Source organism: Phasianus colchicus, chromosome 16 (genome assembly GCF_987193195.1).
Source record: "Phasianus colchicus chromosome 16, bPhaCol1.hap1.1, whole genome shotgun sequence".
Taxonomy (NCBI): domain Eukaryota; kingdom Metazoa; phylum Chordata; class Aves; order Galliformes; family Phasianidae; genus Phasianus; species Phasianus colchicus.
The window spans coordinates 4,233,856-4,254,023 of NC_143451.1; the positions used below are offsets into that span (position 1 = coordinate 4,233,856).

Sequence of the window (20,168 nt, forward strand, 5' to 3'; positions counted from 1 at the left end):
TCTTCGGTTCGCTCGCCGTCCCGCACTGAGCGCGCTGCAGCCCCGCGCTCCGCCTCTTCTTCCGCGTCCCCGCCCTCCGCACGGCGCCCCGCCCTGTGACGTCACTTCCGGCAGACGCCGTGCGGGCCATGGAGGCGGAAGTGACGGCGGCGGCGGCGCGGTGAGTGCGGAGCGCGGGGCCTCGGGGCCGCGGTGGGGAACGGCGCTGCGCGGCGTTGCGGAGCGGCGCGGCGGAACCCAGCGCCCACGGGGGCGGTGCCCGGCCGGCCGTCGCCCTCCCGGTGGGCTGTGGGGCCGCTCCGGCTTGGCGGAGCGCGGCTCGGAAGGGCCGGTGCCGGCCGTGGTGCCGCGCTTGGCCTTAGCGGGAGGAAGCGGAGCTCGCCGGGAGCGCTGCCCGCTGCCCCGCGCGGCGCTCGGTGCCGCCCCGGGCTCCCAGCAGAGGGGCAGCCCGGGGAGCTGCAGCTTGAGCCGTTCCCAGTGCCCGGCCCTGGTCCCGGGCTGGGAGCTGCGTGTCTGAGCCGTGCGGCCTGCGAGCCGTGGCTTCCCTCTGTGTGTGCTGCGAGACGGAGGGAAAAAAAGATGGATTCGATCCCGAGGGAGGAAGCAGGTCCGTCCTGGAGGTAGCTGATGGTGACAGCAGCAGGTGGAAAAAGGCCGTTGCTTCGTGCCATCGCGTGCCTTGCTTATCAGCAGCGTGAGGGAACCGGCGGGCAGCGAGGAATGTGTGAGCTGGGTGTTAATTGAGATCTGCGGAGTGAGCTCTCGGCTTAAAAACTGTCCGTCCTTTTTGTCTTTTCAATAAACGTACATGAAATGACTGCAGTGTGTTCTAAACAGCTTCTGTGCCCGGAGATCTCCCCTAATCTCTGAAATCCCTGGCAGCTCAGGGATGTCGCTGAGGCTCTGACGCAGCCCATGGCTGCAGTGGGATGGGGCTGACCCCACAGGCTCGCATGGCTCGCAAAGGATCCGCAGCAGTGGGTGAGGGTGGGTGGCTTTGATCCCGGGCTGCTGATAAACTGCTTGTGTTTCTGTTGCTTGGTTATTATCACTGACGTAACCTGTAATCGTAGCTTTGCAGCGTTGCGACTGCTTTTCATCAAAGAGGGTAGATTTCTGTTGGATATAAGGAACAAATCTTTCACAATGAGGGTGGTGAGGCACTGCAGCAGGTTGCTCGGTGATGTGGTTGATGCCTCATCCCTGGAGGCTTTCAAAGCAAGGCTGGATCAGGCCCTGGGCAAGCTGACCTAGCTGTGCTGTCCCTGTGCATTACGGTGGAGTCGAACCAGATGGCCTTCAGAGCCCCTTCCAACTCTGTGTTGCAGGCTGCATCCTTACAAAGGCCAGAAGGATCACAGGAGGGGCCCCAGAGCCAGAAGGGATGGTCAGTTTGTGGCAGCTCTGTGTGCATGCCGGGGCTGTGGCTTTGTCAAGAAAGTTGCAGATGACCCCACAGGACTGTAAGCTTCAGAGTGCTGACTGAGTTTATTCAGGGAGGAAAAATCTCAGTCAGGGAAAATCTTAAGTGTTAGTTCCTTCTGGCTGGATGCTAACGTAAGTAGAACTGCACAAAAGGGACCCAAAAAGTGACGCACTGCCATTGTGGAGCAGCAGGTGACTGCCCTGTGAGCTCCCTGCAGTGCTGCACACTTCACACCGCAGTCAGCTGGTAGGAGGCAGCCACGCTGGGGATGTTGCATCTTATGCAGGGCAGTGTTTGCGAGCTGTTTTGTCATCAGGGATTACAGGGTGGGGTTTCAACTATTCTGGCTGATGCAAATTTGAAACAAACAAACGAACCCCAAAAGCAAATGCTGTATTTGTGTTCCTAAAAGGACCTGTCATAATCTGACTCCAGCACTCTGTGAAAGATGTGAACACACTGAATGTCAACTCTAGGTATGAAATATTGCTAGAAAATTTCCAGGAAGAAGCACTATCTTGTGAGATTAGTGCAATTAGGTCTGTGCTTGGGCATTTTATGACTGGAAAATGAGTTACACCTTCCATGGCACCAGTGCACTTAAATGGCTCCTGCCTCCATACACCCGACTTTGTGCAGTTCTCTGCACCAGCTGACTGGCAATGATAGTTTGTCCCTTCAGTTTGGCTGCAGCTTGGCACGGGCAGCTTGCTGCACAAGTTGCACTGCTTTAATGCAGATGAAATCTGCAAAGCTGTGCTGTAGAAGAGGAGAGTCAGTGCCCCACAAAGGTGAGTTACACCGGGAACCCATGTTTGTCCTGGAAGCAGCATTGTTCTGTGGGACAGGAGAGGGATTTGTTTGATTCCTCCTCTTGCTGGGCTGCAGGAGCAAGCAGCCTTCAGAGCTCAGAGAGTGCCTCACTGGTACTGCTTGTAATTATTTGTAATTATCAGCTGTGTCGTGTGCAGTCTGTAATTATTTCCCTTCCTAGGAAGTCCTTTTCATGCAGTGTCTCAGGTGAGGCCTCCTGACCCTGAGCAGGGCTGATGCTGGCCACCAGACCCAGCACATGCAGCAGTGTTAATGCTGCAGCAGCATGTGATCCTGTTGCTGTGTATTTCATTGCAAGCTTCTGGGTGCATCAAAGCCCCCAGGGAAGTATTCTGTGCCCTCTACCAATGGAAGACAAAATGTCTGCTGCTAGAGGACAGAAAAGTCATCTGAAACGCCACACTGTCGTTTTCTGCTTGTCTCCAATTAAACTGATTAGCAGACTGCTTTGTTGCTCAGAGATCAGACTGTTTCATGTGCTGCCAGCACGTACTTTGGCACTTCGGGCTGTGGGATTTCCTGCATTGTTTGAACCCTGGTGGTCATTGTTCTGGCCCTCCATATGCTCTGGCAGGAGAGTGAAGGGCAGTGTTCAGATCCTGAAAGAAGAGAGAAAGGAACTGCTTTGAAGGCACGGAGAGCTCTTTGTAATCAGGGTCGCTGCTGCAATAGAAGGGGAATTGCTGGGGCTGGCAGTATAATTACTACTTTTTTTTTTCTTGTTCTCATCCCAGTCTGGATGACAGTGGTTTGTAATGCCTCACACAAGTGTGCCTTTGGAGTTAAGATGGTGCCCGTTTGGGTCTGGGCAGAGAAGCAGCCCAGTTTCATCACGCACTGTTTGCAGAAAGAGTCACAGGTGCTGGAAGCACTCTGCTGTGCCCCAGCAGTTATCTGGCTTCCTGCCTCACGGGCTGCACTGTTCTCAGGGGCTGCACTCAAACTGTGACCCGGCAGCACTGAGAAGGGTGAGCTGCTGCTCCCAGCTCAGCATGGGGAGATCAACTCACCAACTCCTGCCCTCTTCCCCAGCATCACAATGGCAGAAGCTGCTGTTGCTCCACTCCCGTAAATCATTTGCTCAGCCCATGGCTGTGGCCTCGTACCTTGACCCCACTGATGGGCCGGCTCCCTGCGGTGCCAGCAAAGCAACGCTCTGCTCACTGCAGCCACTGCTTTCTCTCCTTCCCCACTCGTCCTGCCGACTGTGTGCTGCAGCAGGTTGGGATCCGGCGGCCTCGAGGAGTTCTCTCAGGTGCTGGGAAGGGCAGATGAGGTGTTCGGAGGGCTCTGGAGGAGGATACAGCTTCTACATTATTGATTTAATTGAATTTGCATGGTGTTGCGCAGCCTGGATTCAATTGCCTGGAGAGAGATCTTGTACTTGATGTGCTGTAGCAGAATAAATGCCAGAGTGCTTGGGTACAAGTGCTTCATAGCTACAGCCCTGAGAGCACAGTGCATGCAGCAGCTGGCTGGGGGTCTGACCCAGCCATCCCCTCCTGCTGTGCTGAGCTGTTTTTCCCCACTCCTTTGCTCCTTCCCTGTGCTCCATCCCACTGGGCTCGCTGTCTCTACCCCTGGATGCCTGTGTGAGTTGCCCTGGTGAGGTGAGGGCTTTTTCTGGAGTCGCTCCTTGCTGCTCTGTTTCCTCCTGGGATCTCTGCAGCCCTACAGCAGTGAACCTCCTCCTTATTGCAGCTGAAAGCCCAGGGCTCTGCTCTCACACCGGTGCTGACTGGAAGTTCTTTTCTGCTGGAGAAGTCAGTTGTTGAGGTGGGAGATTTGGGCACATGGCTGTCACAGTGCAGTCATGGAAAGTTGGCTGGCTTGTCGTGTTTATTTGCTCAGATAGAACTTCTTATGACGTGGTCATGCAGCTTTTTCCAAGGCTGCTGGAATGTGGTGTTTGTTCTTTCTTCTGCTATTTTTTTTAAAAAAGAAGCACTGTCTGAGTGAAGCCTGAAAACTGTGTATGCAGTTGTTTCTTATTGTTGTGGGCAATGCTACAGGCTTCTGTAACCAACGAGGGGCTTTCCCTTTTCTCCTTTTAGAAGATAAATAGCACAGAACCCCTTTGTTGCTGTAACTGCAGCTCCCAGTACTGAGCTGGCAGAGCTTAACAGTTTGCCACATGGAAATCACCAAAGGCAGTGTACGTGCTCCTGAGAAGGCAAGGAGCTCTTCATCTGCTCATCCTCCTCTGAATTGTATTTGCCATTTCTCATTTACCACGGCCTCTTCTGTTGAGCATTTGGGCTGACTGGTGTGGGTTCCAGGCTGTGAGTTTGGAATTCCAGGCTCCTGCAATGGGGAGCTGGTGAGATGGGTGAGGATCTGCTTGCTGCAGCCCCTGCCCTTTGTAGCAGCCCAGCCCTGTCCTGCAGAGAGTTATTTTGAATTGAGCTGAAGAAAAGCAATTTGATGATTAGGAGGAAGAGGGACATTTCATTAATTATAGATCGTGACAGATAGCAGGAGAAAAAATGAAAGTAGCAGTTGTTAGCTCTCCTTCCACTGCGATGGAATGAAATTTGCCCAGTTTTAGTCTAAATGCATGCATTAATTTTCCTACAGAGAGGAAAGCATTTGCTCTCCTGCCTGCTGTAGGGCTGGGCTGCAGCACTCGTTGGGGATTGTGCTCAATAGCTTTGTTCTACTCTACACAGCAGAGTATATTGGTGTTTGTTTCTCTCTCTCATGTGCTCATTGCACCAGGGCACATCTTAGTGCTGGGAAATGAGGGCCACAGATGTTTCCTTTCACCTGTCCCACCTGGTGTCAGGCTGCCATCAGCAGGAGGTGTCAGAAGGCTTTTCAGCAAAGGGAGCTTTTGTTGTTCTTCATCAGGAGGACCTGCAGGAGCAGCCAGGCCATTCAGCATAGGATCCATAGCCTGCTTTGTCCTTGTCTAGCAGAGCTCATTGCCTCCTCTAAAATAAAAAACGGTGCTATTTCTGTGTGTCCCCATCTCTCCCTGCTGCTGTGTGTAGGAGACCTCCAGGGTCAGAGGTGCTTGGCACCCAGCTGTGTGGCAGCACAGTGACCTGTCACCTCCTGTTAGATGTCTCCAGCATGAATAGTGACAGAACACTTGGTCACTTCTTGCTACATTCCAAAATCTGCTTTAACTCTTCTTCCCGTTGCTGCAGGTGAAGGAGGAGAAGGGTGTCTGAATACCTATGAGTGAGCTGCAATGGATAACAAAGACTCAGAAGCTGAGATCCACCCTCTGAAGACAGAGGATGTGAAAGCTCAAGAGAACCATGAGAACTCTGTGGAGAGGAGAATTATCATCAAGCAGTCGTCTCAGCTGTCTCGGCTGTCCCGCTGGCGCACCGCCGCCTTCTTCGTCTCGTTATTTTTGTGTCTGATCATTGTGTTTGCCTTCTCCTTTATCATTCCTTGCCCAGAGAGGCCTGTTTCAGAGAGAACTTGGCTCCGAAGCTATGACAGTGCAGGTGAGTTTGCTGTAGGAGAATAGTTACCTTGGGTCCCGTTCCCTTCTGGGTTATGAATTGGAATTGTTGAACTCTGCCTAAGGCTGATGTGGAGCTGGGCCTGCAGGAGTGCTGCTCTTGGGAGTTAGGGCTGTGAACACTTGACCTGGATAAGCAATGGCCCGTCATAATTGGAGTGGCCTTCCACGAGGTGTTTACAGGATCTAATAGAGAAATTAAATGCTGCTCTGAAGCACTAATGAGCTCACAGACCAGTCTTACTTGGAAAATAACGGGGAAGGGTGCCTAGGAGCAAATCTGTGTTGCAGTTGGGTCTGTGAAGTGCTCCCTTTGGTTTGGGGACCATTAGGCATCCTTTTTCTATCAGTATGACTTTCCAGCTTTTCTCTGTGGCTAACAGTACAGGGAGAAGAGCAATTGCATCTTGTTACTTTATTAGCTGCACAAAGTTATAGTTGTTTTAATCGGCTCTTTAACCTGGGAACTGCTCCTTGGTGACTCAGCATCCACTTCTGTCAGTGCTTTCCTTTAATCTTGTGTGTGGTGATTGTGTGCTGGTTAAGCTGTAACTGCAGAGATAGTTCTCCCCACCAGGGACTGAACTTTATGCTTTAATGCCTAAATCCAAAGTTCTGCTACTTCGAGATATATATGGCTGCTTTTAGCTGAAAGTGAGAAAGATTATATATTTGGGACTGTTCTGTTTTTTTTTCCCCCATATTTTGGGAGTAGCAACCCCACCCCAAGACCAGAGTTGTTTTTTGTTAAACATAGTTCAAATTCTGGATGCCTGGCTATAAAAAGAGATGAATCCTCCAGGGGATGACGAATGAAAACAAATAATCCTTTGGCACTGACTTCCAGTGCTTAGTGCTCATGTAGATGCCTTTTTTTTTTTGGGTTTATACAAAAGCCAATTTGTCCTGTTGTCGTGCAGTCAGAGCTGGAGGCAGTGAGTGGGTCTCTGGGCATGTGTGCTTTGCTGCAGCCAGCTGTGCTGATGGTTGAGGCAGTCCTCACCAGTGCCTGACTTCTGGTCTCTCTTACAGTGGCTTACCCGTTTCTTGCTATACAAGATGTGAACGAAGACAAAGTGCAAGATGTCATCTTTGCTTTCAAAGCCAGCAATGGCAGCAGCAGCTTCAACAGCTCCTGTTTGGATGAAGGTAGCTGATTCTGAAACAGAAGGCCTTGTAGTAAGGGCTGCTCCTTCTTTTAGTTAGGATTAATGGGGCTGCTGTGGCTGATGTCCTGAGGTGGGTGCCAGTGTTGGAGTAGTGCCCATAATGTCAATTCTTCTCTGTGTCATTAAATATGAAGCACTGAAATGAAGATAAGGGGAAATACAGTGGTTCTGGGAGAAAAAACAGGGTGGGGGTAGGACTGGGGCAAGGCACAGCGCCTGGGTGGTGCAGCGTAGCAGATGTGGGCAGGGCTCACACTCCCTCTGATGCATCTTCTCTACAGGTCTGCTTTCTCCATGTGCTTTCATCACTGCTTTGTCCGGCACGAATGGCAGAGTGCTCTGGGAGAGGCCTGCTGCCACAGAGGTGGAATGGATGCAGTGTGGCATCAAGCAGCTCGGAGGGGCCCCAGGCTGCCTGCTGGTGGGGCAGCCGGTGTCACTGACTGCAGTTGACCAGCAGACAGGTGGGTGGCAGGCAGAATAACAGGGAACAGCACTATTTTCATTCCTCACTTTATGGCTGTCACACTTTGGGAACACTGATGTGACATCACGAGGTGATGTGGACAATGTACACGGAGTATTTATCATCTTAAAAACCTTGCCAGAGCCATTGGCTGGGCCCTTGAGAACTGCCTGTTCTCTGTTCCAACGACTGGACTCTGTTGTGGTGTTTTGTGCCAGCTGCTGTATTATGAGAACAACTTTTCAACAACTTTTAAAACAGGAGAAGCAGCCAGCAGTTGTGAATGTTACTTGATGCTCCTGTGGGCTGGACACAGACCAGTAGTGTTTCTCAGTGAACAAGTGTTAGGAGTGCCTGCAGTGGCAACAAGCATGGGAGCTACAGGGATTGGAGATCTGAAAGTCATCAGGGAGAGTGCACAGGAGAAGTATATTCACTGGTCTGTAGCCTGGGATTTTGCCTGATTTCTCTGGGAAGCCTTCTTCATTTCTGCACCTCTAGATGAAGAGGTTCTTCATCGTCTTGCCTAAAGCTGGGGGGAGGATAAAGAATGCCTGTGCTTCTGTAGGAACAAGTCTGTTGTGCCTTGAGCCTTCCTCTCTGAGGAAAACTGAGATACGTTTCCATTTTGGGGATCAAAGGCTATAAACAATATGTGCTCTCTCTTGGAAGCGTGCATAGGATCATGTTCTCTGTATCTGATATTGCACCCCTTACGCCCTATTTTCCAAATACTGGGAGAGAGAAATAGCAAGAAATATAAAGCTCTAAGAGATCTGAGGAAAAGCTATTGAAGCTTTTAATTTCCAGTGTAGCTGGAACAGCACATGCACACGCAGTCAGCTGGAAAGCTTCTGCAGTAACTGAGATAATTAGCACCATTTTCCTCATCAACAGGCTTTAGTACAGGTTATTTATAGACATTAATGAAGTAGTTGCTTTTAGGTCAAAGCGTAGAAAGGTGGCTGCTGAGCCAAAGCCTCGTAACTGAAGTCAGCCATAAAGAAACAGCACATGTATGTAGAGAAACAGCTGGGCTAAGCCACAAGTCACAGGAACAACCTGGTAGGAGAACATCCTGCACATAAATTAAAAGCAAGAGGTGAAAAATTGCTTCTGATACAAAAATGAATACTCCATCAGTTGACATTTTTGGCACCTTTTTGCTGTGGCTCTAAGTAGGTCAGAAGCAGCTTCTTAGTGCAGTTGCTTTTGCTTTGGGTTAGGAGGACAGGTTGGAATAAAATATCAGGTTAAGTGTATTTCAAGTGGTGAAGTCTGACTTCCATCACGTACCAAAACCAGTAGCCAGATCAGTCTTTAGCTGTTAATGATTCATCATTGTGATGGGTTGGTGAGATTCCAGGGACCTCTGCCTTCAATCTCTGCCTGTAGGAAGGTTGAAGGAGGGATAGGCTGGGTATCTCAGAGTGACTGATGTGGGATTGATACAGTTAGTGTCTTTCTGTCGATTCAAATTGTATTACATCTGACTTGCTTTGTTGCCAGAATAAGTGACATGAGCAAACAAGAAGGAAGACTTAGGTATTTGTGTGCTTCTGTTTGTGTGGAGCACTTAGCATTCCTGTGTGTGAAGGTAAAACAAGCAATCTGGAACACAGGAATTTAAGATTAGCTGTTCTAAACCAAACCAAAGATTCTAAACCCAACCAATAGTTGGGTATTCTGCCTCTACCACGGATGAAAACAGCATCCATAGGAAGGACAGGGGTGGGTGTGTGGTGGCACCTTCTGCCTTTACCTGTGTTTGAGCCCTGGGAGTGGGTCTGGTGACATTTCTTCAGTGGCAGAAATCATGAAATAAACCAAGGCTCTTCAGCCTGAAGAGTGTGTGACTAGGAGGAGTAAGTCTGTTTTTCTGCTTATCACTCAAGACTTCACAAAGAATGGTTGTTTCCCATCACAGTTCTTCATTGCTCCGTGGTTCTTTTATCTTTCTGCATATCTGCTGTGTGCAGAGGGCTGGGAATTCAAAGGTGTTCAGTAAACAAGTGGACAAGGACATGGCAGAGAGGTCTGACAGTGCTCTGTACAAAAGACCTGCCTTTATTTCAGGCAGTGTGTGAGCTGCAGGCTGGGAAAGCACAGTGTTGGGGTGTGCATTCATCCAGCATGAAGCAAGCAATCCTGGTCCTTCCCTTTGCAGTTCCTTGCAGTGAGGGCTGCACTCAGCCACGGAAGTTTTGAAGTCCTAATTTTATTATTCCTTCCAGGCCAAAACAAAACCCTTCACTCAGGCTGGATTTACTGTCTAGGCACTTGTCTTGTTGGCTTGCATTGCTGTGCTTTTGCTGTGATCCTGGACTGTGAGGGAGCATCATAGTGCTCTGCCTGTCTGGCAGAACAGTCAGATCTCTCATTAACAGAGCAAGGTGGAGTTGGATTCACAGTTTGTGTTCCTTGGGGGCTGTGTTGGACTTTGTAAGCTCCTTAATCCCTTTGTGTTGAAGCTGTCTCAGTTACAACGATGAGAAAAATCAGACTTTCAAGGTAAATGGAGTAAAACACCTTTATTACAACTCTTTTCACTGTCTCACCAGCAAAGAACTGAGCATTATGCATCAAAATACGAATTCCAGCAGGCTGATCTACTGATGGAGCTTTGGGCTATACTGAAGCCAGTTATTTATAGTTTATATATAGTTTATAGTTATAGAATATAGTTATTTAAAACTCTTTGTAGTTTTGGCTGCTCGGGTTTTTTTGTTTGTTTGTTTGTTTTTAGGGGTAGAATTGTTTGCCTTCCCCTTATTTCCGTGGGGGCATTTTTGTATTTCATATCTGCTGTTCTAACAACAAATCCACGTTGTTTTTTTTTCCCCAGTATTTCAGTAAAAATTCCTTCCTGTGGAGGAATCTCACTGGCAATGCAGCCTGCCTTAAATGACTGCAGGCAGCGTGGGGCAGTCATTCCTTGGCCCTCAGTTTGACTCCCTACAAAGAACATGATTATTTTGCATTCCTGATCTGAGGATGGCTGCGTGGGATGCAGTTCAAAGGGGCTGGTTAAGGATTTCCCCTCAGAGCACCTAGTTAGGCACTTAAATTCTTCTTTAAAAAAGAAAAAATAAAAAGCACAAAACCGCAGCAGTCTCTCATCTCAGCAAATACTGCTGCAAATTCCCCATGTCAGTGTCTGGAAAGTCACCAGCAGCCCTGGGCAGAGTGCATCTGAGTGCAGCCAAAGCTGTGCTACCTGCATTGACAAGCAGCTGAGGGACAGAAGTGTCTGAAGAGCTGTGCTCTTCCAACCAGGGAGAGAGGAGGGGTTTGAGCTGAGCTCTGAGTGCTCCAGGAGCATCTGCAGGAGTCAGGTTGCAGTAAAACGTGCTGCTGGAAGTAGCCATAAATGCTGTGATCAGAATTCAGCTTCTTTGTGGTCTTAAAATGCCTGCACAAATTTAAGTACACAGAATCAAGTTTTTAGGTAGCTGGAGAGGATTTTCCGTGCAGTGAACACAAAGGAAAATGTCTTAACCTGGGGCACTGAAAGCAAGCTGTTCTTTGTGCCTGGCTGATGGACTTGAGCCTTTATGCAGGCAGCTGGAATTGCTTTCCAGTAAGGGCTGGAATTGTGGATTCTGGGTCTCATTTGAAATGCAGAAATACCCCATGATGAGCATAATTGTGGCTGCCTTGCAGTGCTGATGGGCTGTCTGTGAGTGACTGCTGCAAAGTGCTTTGAGGAACAAGAGTGTTTTAAAGCCTTTCAACCTGAAGTGCTTTTTAGTGAGCATTTCCCAATAACTTCTCTTCTAGGGGAAGTTCAGTGGAAACAGTCCGATGACTTTGGAGCTAATTATACTGTGCTGACTCCCTTGTCAGTGATTCCAGATGTGGATGGTGATGGAGTTCAGGACCTGATAATCTTTATTGCTACAGGAGATAAGGTATGTCACTGTGAAGCTATGCTGAGTCCTGTGACCAGACTGCAGGGCATGGCAGGAATGCTGTTTGTTTCAGTCCTGCAGATTGCAGAGGAAGTGCCCAGAGGCCTCTGATGTCTGTGTTTGAGGGAGGTTCTTTCCCACACTGCAGAAATGTATTCCCAAATCAATGCAAGTGTTCTATGGCTTAAGAAGAAAACCATGCAGGAACCAGTCTCCTTTTTCAGTCTGTGGTTCCCCCAGGCTGTGTATGGAGAGCACCTAGGCAAGATGAGCTTGCAGTTTTCTATGACCATGCTCAGATAAGTGGAAGTGAACAAACTCTGACAGGTTTGGCTACTGGATCAAAGCATGTCTGACAGCCAGTGCCTCTGTACAACCACTAGTCTTCCTGGTACCTTCCATGGCTCTGCTTTGCCTGCTTTGCTCAGTTCTTTTCCTGCTGTCGCTGTACTGATCAGTTCTGACTTGGGTTCACATAGTGAAATTGCTGTTAGTTGCCATTTCTCTTTTCCAATATTGCTTTTCCCACTTCTTAGAAGGGAAAAGTGAGGTAGCTAAAAATGTTTTCATCACAATCCATCCACATCCATAACTGAGTGATGTGCATCACCTGCACGTGCAACCTGTCCTTCCTGTTCAAACCATGCAGAAGTTGTAGTTTCCTGCAAGGCTCATGGGAGGAGCAGGGGCCGTGTATCCCCACACCAAAGCACTATAAGCAGATTGAGTTCTGCTTTCAGAGACATTGCTGTTGCCAGAATCATCAGAAATTCTATCCTCTCCAACTCCTACATTTCTCTTCTGTTTCCTTTCCTTGCTGCTTTTCCTATCCCAGTTATGTCAAGACTTTTGTTTTTCTAATCTTAGGCAGGACGTGTTTGAAAGTAGTCTCTGTTCTGCTGAACTGCTGTATGATTTGTTTTCTGTTTAACCTTTCTGGTTGTTTTGGTACAAAACCCTTCCCTCCCTCCCTCCCTCCCTTGGGACTTGGCAGGCACTCTCTCAACTCAAGTAAAAGTACACTGTGCATTGAGAAATGGCACAAATTATGGGGAGCTTGAGGGCAGCTCTGCAGCTGGGAAAGGCAGTCCCTTCTGAAGGGAAATTCAGTCCTTAAAGTTCCTAACTTTGTTGCTGCCAAGGGCTGAAGTTGAACATGATGTTGTACTCCTGTTTCCTGACATAGCAGAGCATTGAGCAGTGTATGGGGAAGCCTCCAGGTGCTTGATGGTAAGGGGTTTGGATGGCAGTTTCTGCTAAGTCTCACTGATCCTTACCTGCTGCAAGCTTCAGCACAAACACATCCTGGAAAATAAGATTTATTTCAGGATACCTTGCCTGTAGCACCTCACAGAGGTATGAAGCAGTGCTCTAAGTAAGGTACTGTGTATTCTCCCTGACTATATGAGTGCCATTGGTTGGTACTATCCTGGGGCAGCTGCTGCACCAGTGCTTCCCAGTAAAGGTGAAGCTGTTCAGTAAGTGCTGGTGTGTGTATCCTCCTGTATGAAAGGCTGGGAACAGCTGGAGAATGTGCTGCTCTCCTCCCCAGCAAACTCTATCCCTTATTCACTTACAAAGCTCCCCAAAATCACCTGCAGCATATTTTCTTTGCTCTCCTGTTAGTCCTGCTCAAGGAGGAGGGGAGCTCTCTGTTCTTGCCTGACTCAGCACCCCTACAAGATGCTGTTTCTCAGTCCTAGTGTGCTGTGCTTCCCCCAGATCACACCTCTTGCCCACTCTTTTAAGTTTCATCTTGACTCTACCCTTTTTTCTCTTGGGTGAAGTGTTGTGTGGATTCTGTTGCTCTGATCCCTGCACTAAGAGAATACAAAGAAACCTGGCAGCTTTTTTTTTTATTTTTAGTCTCTGTGAACTCACAACAGCTTTAGGAGGGTGATTTTAGGGCACTAAAAATAGTAGCAGAGCTACTCTGTGGCAAGAACTTGGGTCCCCCTGCTTTTGGCAGGCCTGAAAGGACAGAAACAGCTGTGCTGGCTGGTCTGCACAGTGCTTCCTGCAGGCACTGGGAGAGAACACTGTGAGAATGCTGTATTCGGAGTGATGCAACTTTAACCCTTCTTTTTTTGTTTTTAATCCCATCCCTGTGTAGATTAAGACCTTCATCCATTCAGGAAAAAATGGCAAACAGATCGGCTCCACTGGAAGCCTGAATGTGGATGGGGAAGCTCGTTATGTCATGCTGAGCCCAGGCTCCTCCCACTACTTCCTTTTCTATACAGGTACAGTCCTGTGTAGGACTTGAGTCTGAAAGAATGATTGTAACTGTGATGTGTTAATTGTTGGAAACAGTGTTTTACATTCTCAAATCTGTGTCCTGTTTCATGCAGTGAAGGAGGTATTTGAGGTCAAGAGAAGGAGGGACTTCTTCTGAAACTGAAGTTCATTATAATGTAGTATTTTCATATTTAAAATGTTGAGAATGTAGATTTTAAACAGTCATTTACATAGCAAGTGATTCCTGTGGAACTCATGGGTTGTGAACAGATAAGATGCTGAATGTGTTCGAAAGCAGGCTTCAGTCTCAAGATACTGCTACAGCTCTGAGATATAAACCCTAAAAATGCAGTTTGTTGTTCATCTGCCAGATCCACTTCAGACATGATCTGGAAATTTGTAGCACTCAGAGCAAGCACAGGGTAACTTTTCTCCCTCTTTTTTGCTCTTCTTTCTTTACACAGCCAACTCTCTCTATGCGTATTCCCTAAAAGATCTCTACAGTGCAGCAACTGGGATGGAAATTAAACTTCCTGGCCTTGAGCAAGATCCTCAGTGGAAGAAGAACATCGACCACACCACACACCGCCTGACCCCTCTCAGGTTTGGTATTGGATCTTGTCTGCTGGTGGGTTGGAGGGTTCTGGTGTTCCTGCCTTTGTTCTGTCCTGACTGCCCATAGCTTGGGGAGGGGGCTGGTATTGGTGGCTTTGTCAGGATTTCACAGTAAAGGAGAGGAAGTAGGGTTGGAATTTTGTATGTGAGTGCAATTGGAACATGACTTGTACCTCTGGCAACTTATCCAGTGTGAATCTGGTGCTTCAGCTCCCAGCCCTGCTTGACTTTCCTGCCTGTTAGAATGAGTTTCTGACTCTTACTGTGCAGGGGAAAAAAACTTAAAGGAGTCTCTCCACTCCACCCCCCAAAACAAAGACCACAAAGAGCCAACATTCCCAGTCTAGAAAGCATAATCAATTTTCTGTTCCTGTTCAGCACTGGAGACATTCGTTACCTGGCAAAAATTCCTGGCAGATCACGGGAGAACATCCTGGTTGTGAACTCAGAGATGGCCATGCTGATCAATGCACAAAATCTTCAGCCACTGTGGACCCTCAACGTGTCCCGTGTCATGAGGTAATGTTACCTATGTGGATTCTGTACAGCATTCCCAGGTTTCCAGCAGCAGTGATCCTGGCAGATGCTATTTTTTTATTTGAAACATAAAAGCCTGCAATGTAGCAGTTGAGTCTTTTATTAGGTTTTTTTTTTTTGTGAGGATAGAAGCTGCTCTGAAAGAACAGGGTATGCACAAGCTGTTAGGTTGTGTTGTGATATGTCCTTTCTCCTCCTTTCTCTTAGTGAGCCACTGCTTGGTTACTACAAACCTGATGTTCTTGATGTTGTCCTTGAGAGTGAGATCGGACCCAACAGGAAAAAGGTTTGAAAGCTCTTCCTTTTAACTTCCTTTTTCTCTGCATGTCTCAGTTCAAGCAGACATTTTGTCGAGGGCAGCTGGTATGATGTGCTGCCTCCAGCTGATTTTAGAAGGCTTTTGGCTGGGAAATGATCTCTTTTAAGAAGCTACTGAAGGCAGCCCAGACACTTTAATTCTCAGCAAGTGACTTCGATGACAGAGCTTTGAACCCCTTGAAATAACTTGCAAGACTTGTGACTTCACTCTAACGTGGTCCACCCCAGGTCTCACAGCTCTGTGATCAAGTAGAAACTCAGCTTCAAGTGTCTCCTTATCTTCCCCTGTGTCAGACACTTGCTCCTTTAGACAGTATGGGATAGAGACAGCTGACTTGACCTCTTACTCGCAGCTCATAGAGCTCTTTGATACGTGTTCCTTTTCTTTCTTCCCTGCTAGGTTATGATTGTTGAGGGTGGATCTGGAGCAGTCCAATGGGACCTGAAGCTGAACTCTAGAGCAAAGAGCCCCAGGCCAGCCACACTTTCTACTGCTGATCATCGGTCCACCTTCCTCATCTGGGGTGAATACCAAGTAGCAGGAAATGAAACGGTGAGTAGTGCTGCTGAATGGCTGCTTTTTTCTAGACTCAGAGTCAGAATTGTCTGGAGCCACCCCATTTTCCCAGTGTTCACATTCAGTTCCGTGTGTGTTCCCCTAACACTGCATCATTCTGTGCAGAGTGTGGAGTATCCGCATGTCTCTGATCAGTCTGGTCTGCATGCAGTAGGCATGTGGTCTTGTCTGTACTAGGTCCTCACAGTGTCCATGGCAGTGTCCCTGCTAGCAGCTAGTGTGGCACCAGCAACATTCATCATCCTCAGCCTGGCTGCATAGAGAAAATGGACTTATCTGTATGAGCAAAGGCACTGGATTGCCCGTAGCATTGCCTCAGTGTGCTGCTGTATTTGAGTTGAGAGGCTGCTGGCTTAGTACCTCTGAATCTGCTGCTGGAGCCTCTGCAATTGTACTGCTTGCAGTGATGTCTCCTGGCCGCATTAATATCCCCTCTGTGCTCCAAGGCAGTGTCTGGTGGCCCTGATGTGTTGTTCAGCTGTGTGACAGAGCCCTGCTGGAGCAGTGGCTGGCAGTGTTAGTGACAGTTTGTCTTGGAGGATGCCTGAACACCAGCTGAACTTCCTCTGCTTTTCTTGCTGAGTTTGTCAGCCCTGCGGCAAATCTGTCTCTTGCACACAGCAGACAGGCCTGTTGTTTGCAGGAAAGTCAGGCTGGGGAGTAAGGCACCAAGCAGTCAATAAAATGCAGCTCTGGTGCTGGTGGCATCAGACAGGATATGTTGGCCGTGCACAGATAAGCGACTGGATGCACTCTGTTGAACATGAAATAATGGCTGAGCCTGGTATTTGGGATTACTGTGTTCTGAGCATGTCTTGTTGGTTACAGATGTCAGCAGCTCCTCTACAGAAGCTGTATCTTTTCCATCCTTCCTACACTAATGTCCTGTTGGAGCTCCGCAACAGCACAGATCAGATAATTGCCTTCAATGGTAAGTTCTCCCCCTTCAACCCTCCAGCGAGGAGGTGCAGGAGGACACCTGCTGCTGCCTCCAGGATGCTGGGTGCGTGGTGTTGGGCTCATGGCAGACATCTTATGCTGGGCTGTTCCTTCTGCTCTGTTCCAGCCGCGCTGTTTGAGCGCAGCCGTCACGCCTGCTATGTGCTGTTGAGGGGGCCTCAACCCGGCGAGGAGCCTGGGCTGGTGTCTCTGATGAAGCGTAAGCTGAAGGAGGATGTCTCTGAGAGCAGAGTGATCTGGCTGAGCCAGGTGGCTGTGGACAGTGAGCAGTACATCCGTGACCGCCTTTACAGGATGCGGTTCCACAGCAGAGTGTGAGCTTGCCAGGAGACCAGGAGAGTCTGCAGGCTGCCTCTCTTCTGCAGCAGTGCTCTTAACAAACCCAGATCGTGGATTCAAATGGGAAGCTGCCTTTCTCGATCCGCAAACCAAAGCATGGCTGGCAGGGAAGCACCCCCACTGCCTGGGTATGCCCAGGATGAGGGAGCAGCTGCCAATGCATCCGTTGTCAGAGCTGATGGGACTTCAGTGCTTGGCCACCACTGAAGTGTCGTGAGCTCAGGGATGAGGGCTTTCCCCTTCATCTTTCTGTGCCCACGGAACTGTGCTGGCTCAGTCTGTAGATGGAGGAAAACGTGCTCTCTGGGGATGCCTGCACTGATTGTTTTTTGGGTGCTTGCATGAGAAGTGGAGCTTCTGTGTGTGGTGTTTGGTTTCCTTTCTGAGTCAGCTCTCCTGGCTGCCGGAGAAGTGCTTGGCTGCAGGCTGATTTACAGTTACACTCTCCTGAATTTGGGCCCCTGCTTCAGTAGTGGGTATGTGTACTGCTAGACTCCAGCCTTGTGACTGGGCTAGGTCTTACCTGGGCCAGCAGAAGAACACAGATTGAAGTGTCATTCTACTTAGAAAATGACCTTTTCTCCTCAGAACAGTCCCGTGTGCCTCCCCCTGCAGTCAAAAGCCTATCTGTGTTTTCTATGAAGCTTACTTTCCAGCCAGGCTGTGCAGCATTGGTGACACCAAAAGGGAGCTGGTCTCCTACCTGACTTATGCACCAACATTCCCCTCACCTCATTGTGTTTATAGGGGATAGGAAAACCAGCCTAGGCTGACTGGTCCCCTCAGGTACGGATACCACCTCTCCTCTTGGTTTCAAGGTGCAAGGGAATCTAGGCCATTTTTTAACAGTGGAATTGTACTTTAACCTTTCCTGGGAGCTTGGCTTGCTGTTCCTGGGAGTCCTGTTCCCAAGTAGCAATGCCAGCTGTCCTGCAAATGTTCCTGCAACCTTACAGCTGCTGTGGTGCCCATCTGAGTATGGTCCCCAGTGCCAGGAGGTGGGCATGTTGCAAGACAGACATGAGCCACTTGGTGAAACTACAGGAACTATTTTTGCAGCACAGCTCCATGGAGAGCTCTGTGCTGCCTCCTTGCCCTGGGTTGAAGTGATGCTGGGTGAGGAACCCCAGGTTGCTGGCTCTCAGGGGCCAGTGTGGTGTCCCCAGAGAGAGAGTGAGTTGCTGTGTGGAGGTGATGTCTCACTTGGAGGCTTCTTCATCATGAGGTGTATGCCCTGGTGGGCACCAGTGCAGGCTGCAGAAGCAATGTGCAAAGCTTGGAAAAGATTTTGAGTAGGCTGCCTGGTCCTGAAATCTGCTGTCCCTACACCAGCTGCACTGAGACACAACCACTGTTCAAACACTGGTGTCCATTTGATTGCTGAGAAGAAGGTGGGCAGAAAACGCACAGCTTAGCGTGATGGAGTTTACACCCTTAGAAACATCTCTGTTTAGTGCTTGGAGTGGGCACCTGTTGCTGCTGTCAGGTGGCCCTGGGGCTGTCTGAAGGATGCACTTGCACTGTGGCCCAGGGCTGAGTGCTGCAGGTGGTGTCCCACTGCAATTCTGTGGGTGGCAGCAACTACCTGGGCTGTATTCTCATCGTAACGACACTGTCCTTCATCCTCAGCTCTCAGACCTGACTTTTCCAGTCGGTAACACTGAATGTCCCTTAGGAATGTTGGGTTTTCAGTTCTGGGGGGCTTTTCTGGCTTTAAGTTGTCCATTTGTGTTTCCAAATACTTTGGAGACCCAGAGTTCCCTGTGGCAGCTCAACTCAATGAACCAGTGCCAAACCAGCACCTTCTTAACGAGTCCCTTTTTCCAGCTTCTTTCCCTGTGTAATTGTTTTCTGCAGTATTTAATGAATGACTTTGTGCCTTGATTCAATAACTCAGATGGGTGATGATGGCATTATATCACTGTGTAATGCATTAGTGTGTTTTTTAACACTAAGACTGTTGGGTTCTTTAACTTATTGCAAATTGTGCTGTATAGGACTTGGTCTAACTGTAATGGTTTCAATAAATCCTCTTTTGCATTGTTTGTAAATGGTGCCCTGCTTCTGTTGTTGCTGCTAACGAACAGCCAAATTTATGCAAGAATGGAGTGTGACTTCCCTAAGGCAGAAAACCCCTTCTTTGGGAGGGACCCAGTGTCCTGGTGATGCTCCCCTGCTTGCAGTTTGTCTTTGCCCTGTGGAGGTGGGTGCCTGCCCTTTGTTCTGGTGGTGACACTTACCCTGAGCACGGCATAACCCCAGGGAGCAGCTGGGATGTGCCAGCCCAGCCAGCTGTGCTGGTGTCAGGCCAGAGGTGAGCAGGAAGAGTGTGAGCTGATACTGAAGTAGCTGCTCCTCCCTTCTGGCAGGGAGGAGCACTGTGCTGCTGGAAAAAAAGGGGCCACTTGGTCCCTTAGAGCCACTCTGTGGAGGGGCCCTTGCAAATGTGCACCTCTGGGGTGGCACTGCAGACCCCTTGGCTCTCCTGTTGCAGCAGTGTGGATGCTGGACCCTGCAAAAGCAGTTAGGTAACAGAGCTGGGCTGGCCTGTCCCTTCCCCCTGCCTGCGACTCGCTGACCTGCTTTTACACCCCAGATTCCTGCTGCAGTCCATCAGCATGAAAATCTCTCTCCAGGGCTTGGATTTGGATCAAGCCAGAGGAAGCCGTGCAGCACGCAGTGTCTCCTGGAGCGCGGCACCATCTGTCACTGCCCCGTGGCTGCCAGCACTGAGGTCCCAGGTTCCATCCCACCACTGAGGCTCCTGCAGCTTCCCCAGCACTTCACCCCAGGGCCTTTGTGTGCATCAGCACCAAACTGAGCTGTGAGCAGCCACTTTGTGATGGGGCTACGTCAGCAACAGGGAAGGGTTCCTGATCCTGCACATCTGCACACTTTGTCAGTAGTCACAGTGCAGGCTGGCCCCCCTTGGTCCTTCGTGGGCTGGGGATGACCCCATGCTGCCCTGTGGCTGTGCTCAGCTCCGAGGCTGAGTGCCAGAGAGCATGAGCCTGCCTCGTGTTTATATAATGGCAGCTATTAATCCCCCACAGCTGGGGCTCAGCTCTGGGAAAGAGAATAATCCTGCGTGAGATCCTCAGGCTCTGCTCAGATTAAAGGGTGGCGGGCAGGCAGAGCAGCTCAGCTGCCAGCCACCATCCCTGCCTGCCCCTGCCAGCCCATGGGGCCTCTGCATCCCTCGCTTGTTGCCTTCCCACTGCACCCAGCCCAGCTCCAGGTGCCTGCTGCACGCTGGAGATGCACACTGCTGGAGGGATCCCTGCTGGAGGTGCATGCAGG

At 49.5% G+C, this 20,168-nt stretch overlaps 1 protein-coding gene across 2 annotated transcripts; it reads left to right on the top strand.

Moving 5' to 3' along the window:
• The first annotated feature begins 100 nt into the window (after positions 1-100).
• Positions 101-18,919, top strand: FAM234A (family with sequence similarity 234 member A). 2 transcript variants are annotated; one of them, XM_031595223.2, is made up of 12 exons: positions 101-160; positions 5,413-5,721; positions 6,771-6,887; positions 7,189-7,371; positions 11,154-11,284; positions 13,398-13,527; positions 13,987-14,125; positions 14,516-14,656; positions 14,882-14,960; positions 15,393-15,545; positions 16,398-16,500; positions 16,636-18,919. In XM_031595223.2, the coding sequence occupies exons 2-12, from the start codon at positions 5,457-5,459 to the stop codon at positions 16,845-16,847; spliced, it is 1,653 nt and encodes a 550-aa protein (XP_031451083.2). In that variant the 5' UTR covers positions 101-160; positions 5,413-5,456; the 3' UTR covers positions 16,848-18,919. The 2 variants fall into 2 exon arrangements, with proteins under 2 accessions (XP_031451083.2, XP_090007994.1); XM_090151868.1 differs by lacking the exon at positions 101-160 and adding an exon at positions 2,788-3,515.
• The last annotated feature ends 1,249 nt before the right edge of the window (positions 18,920-20,168 follow it).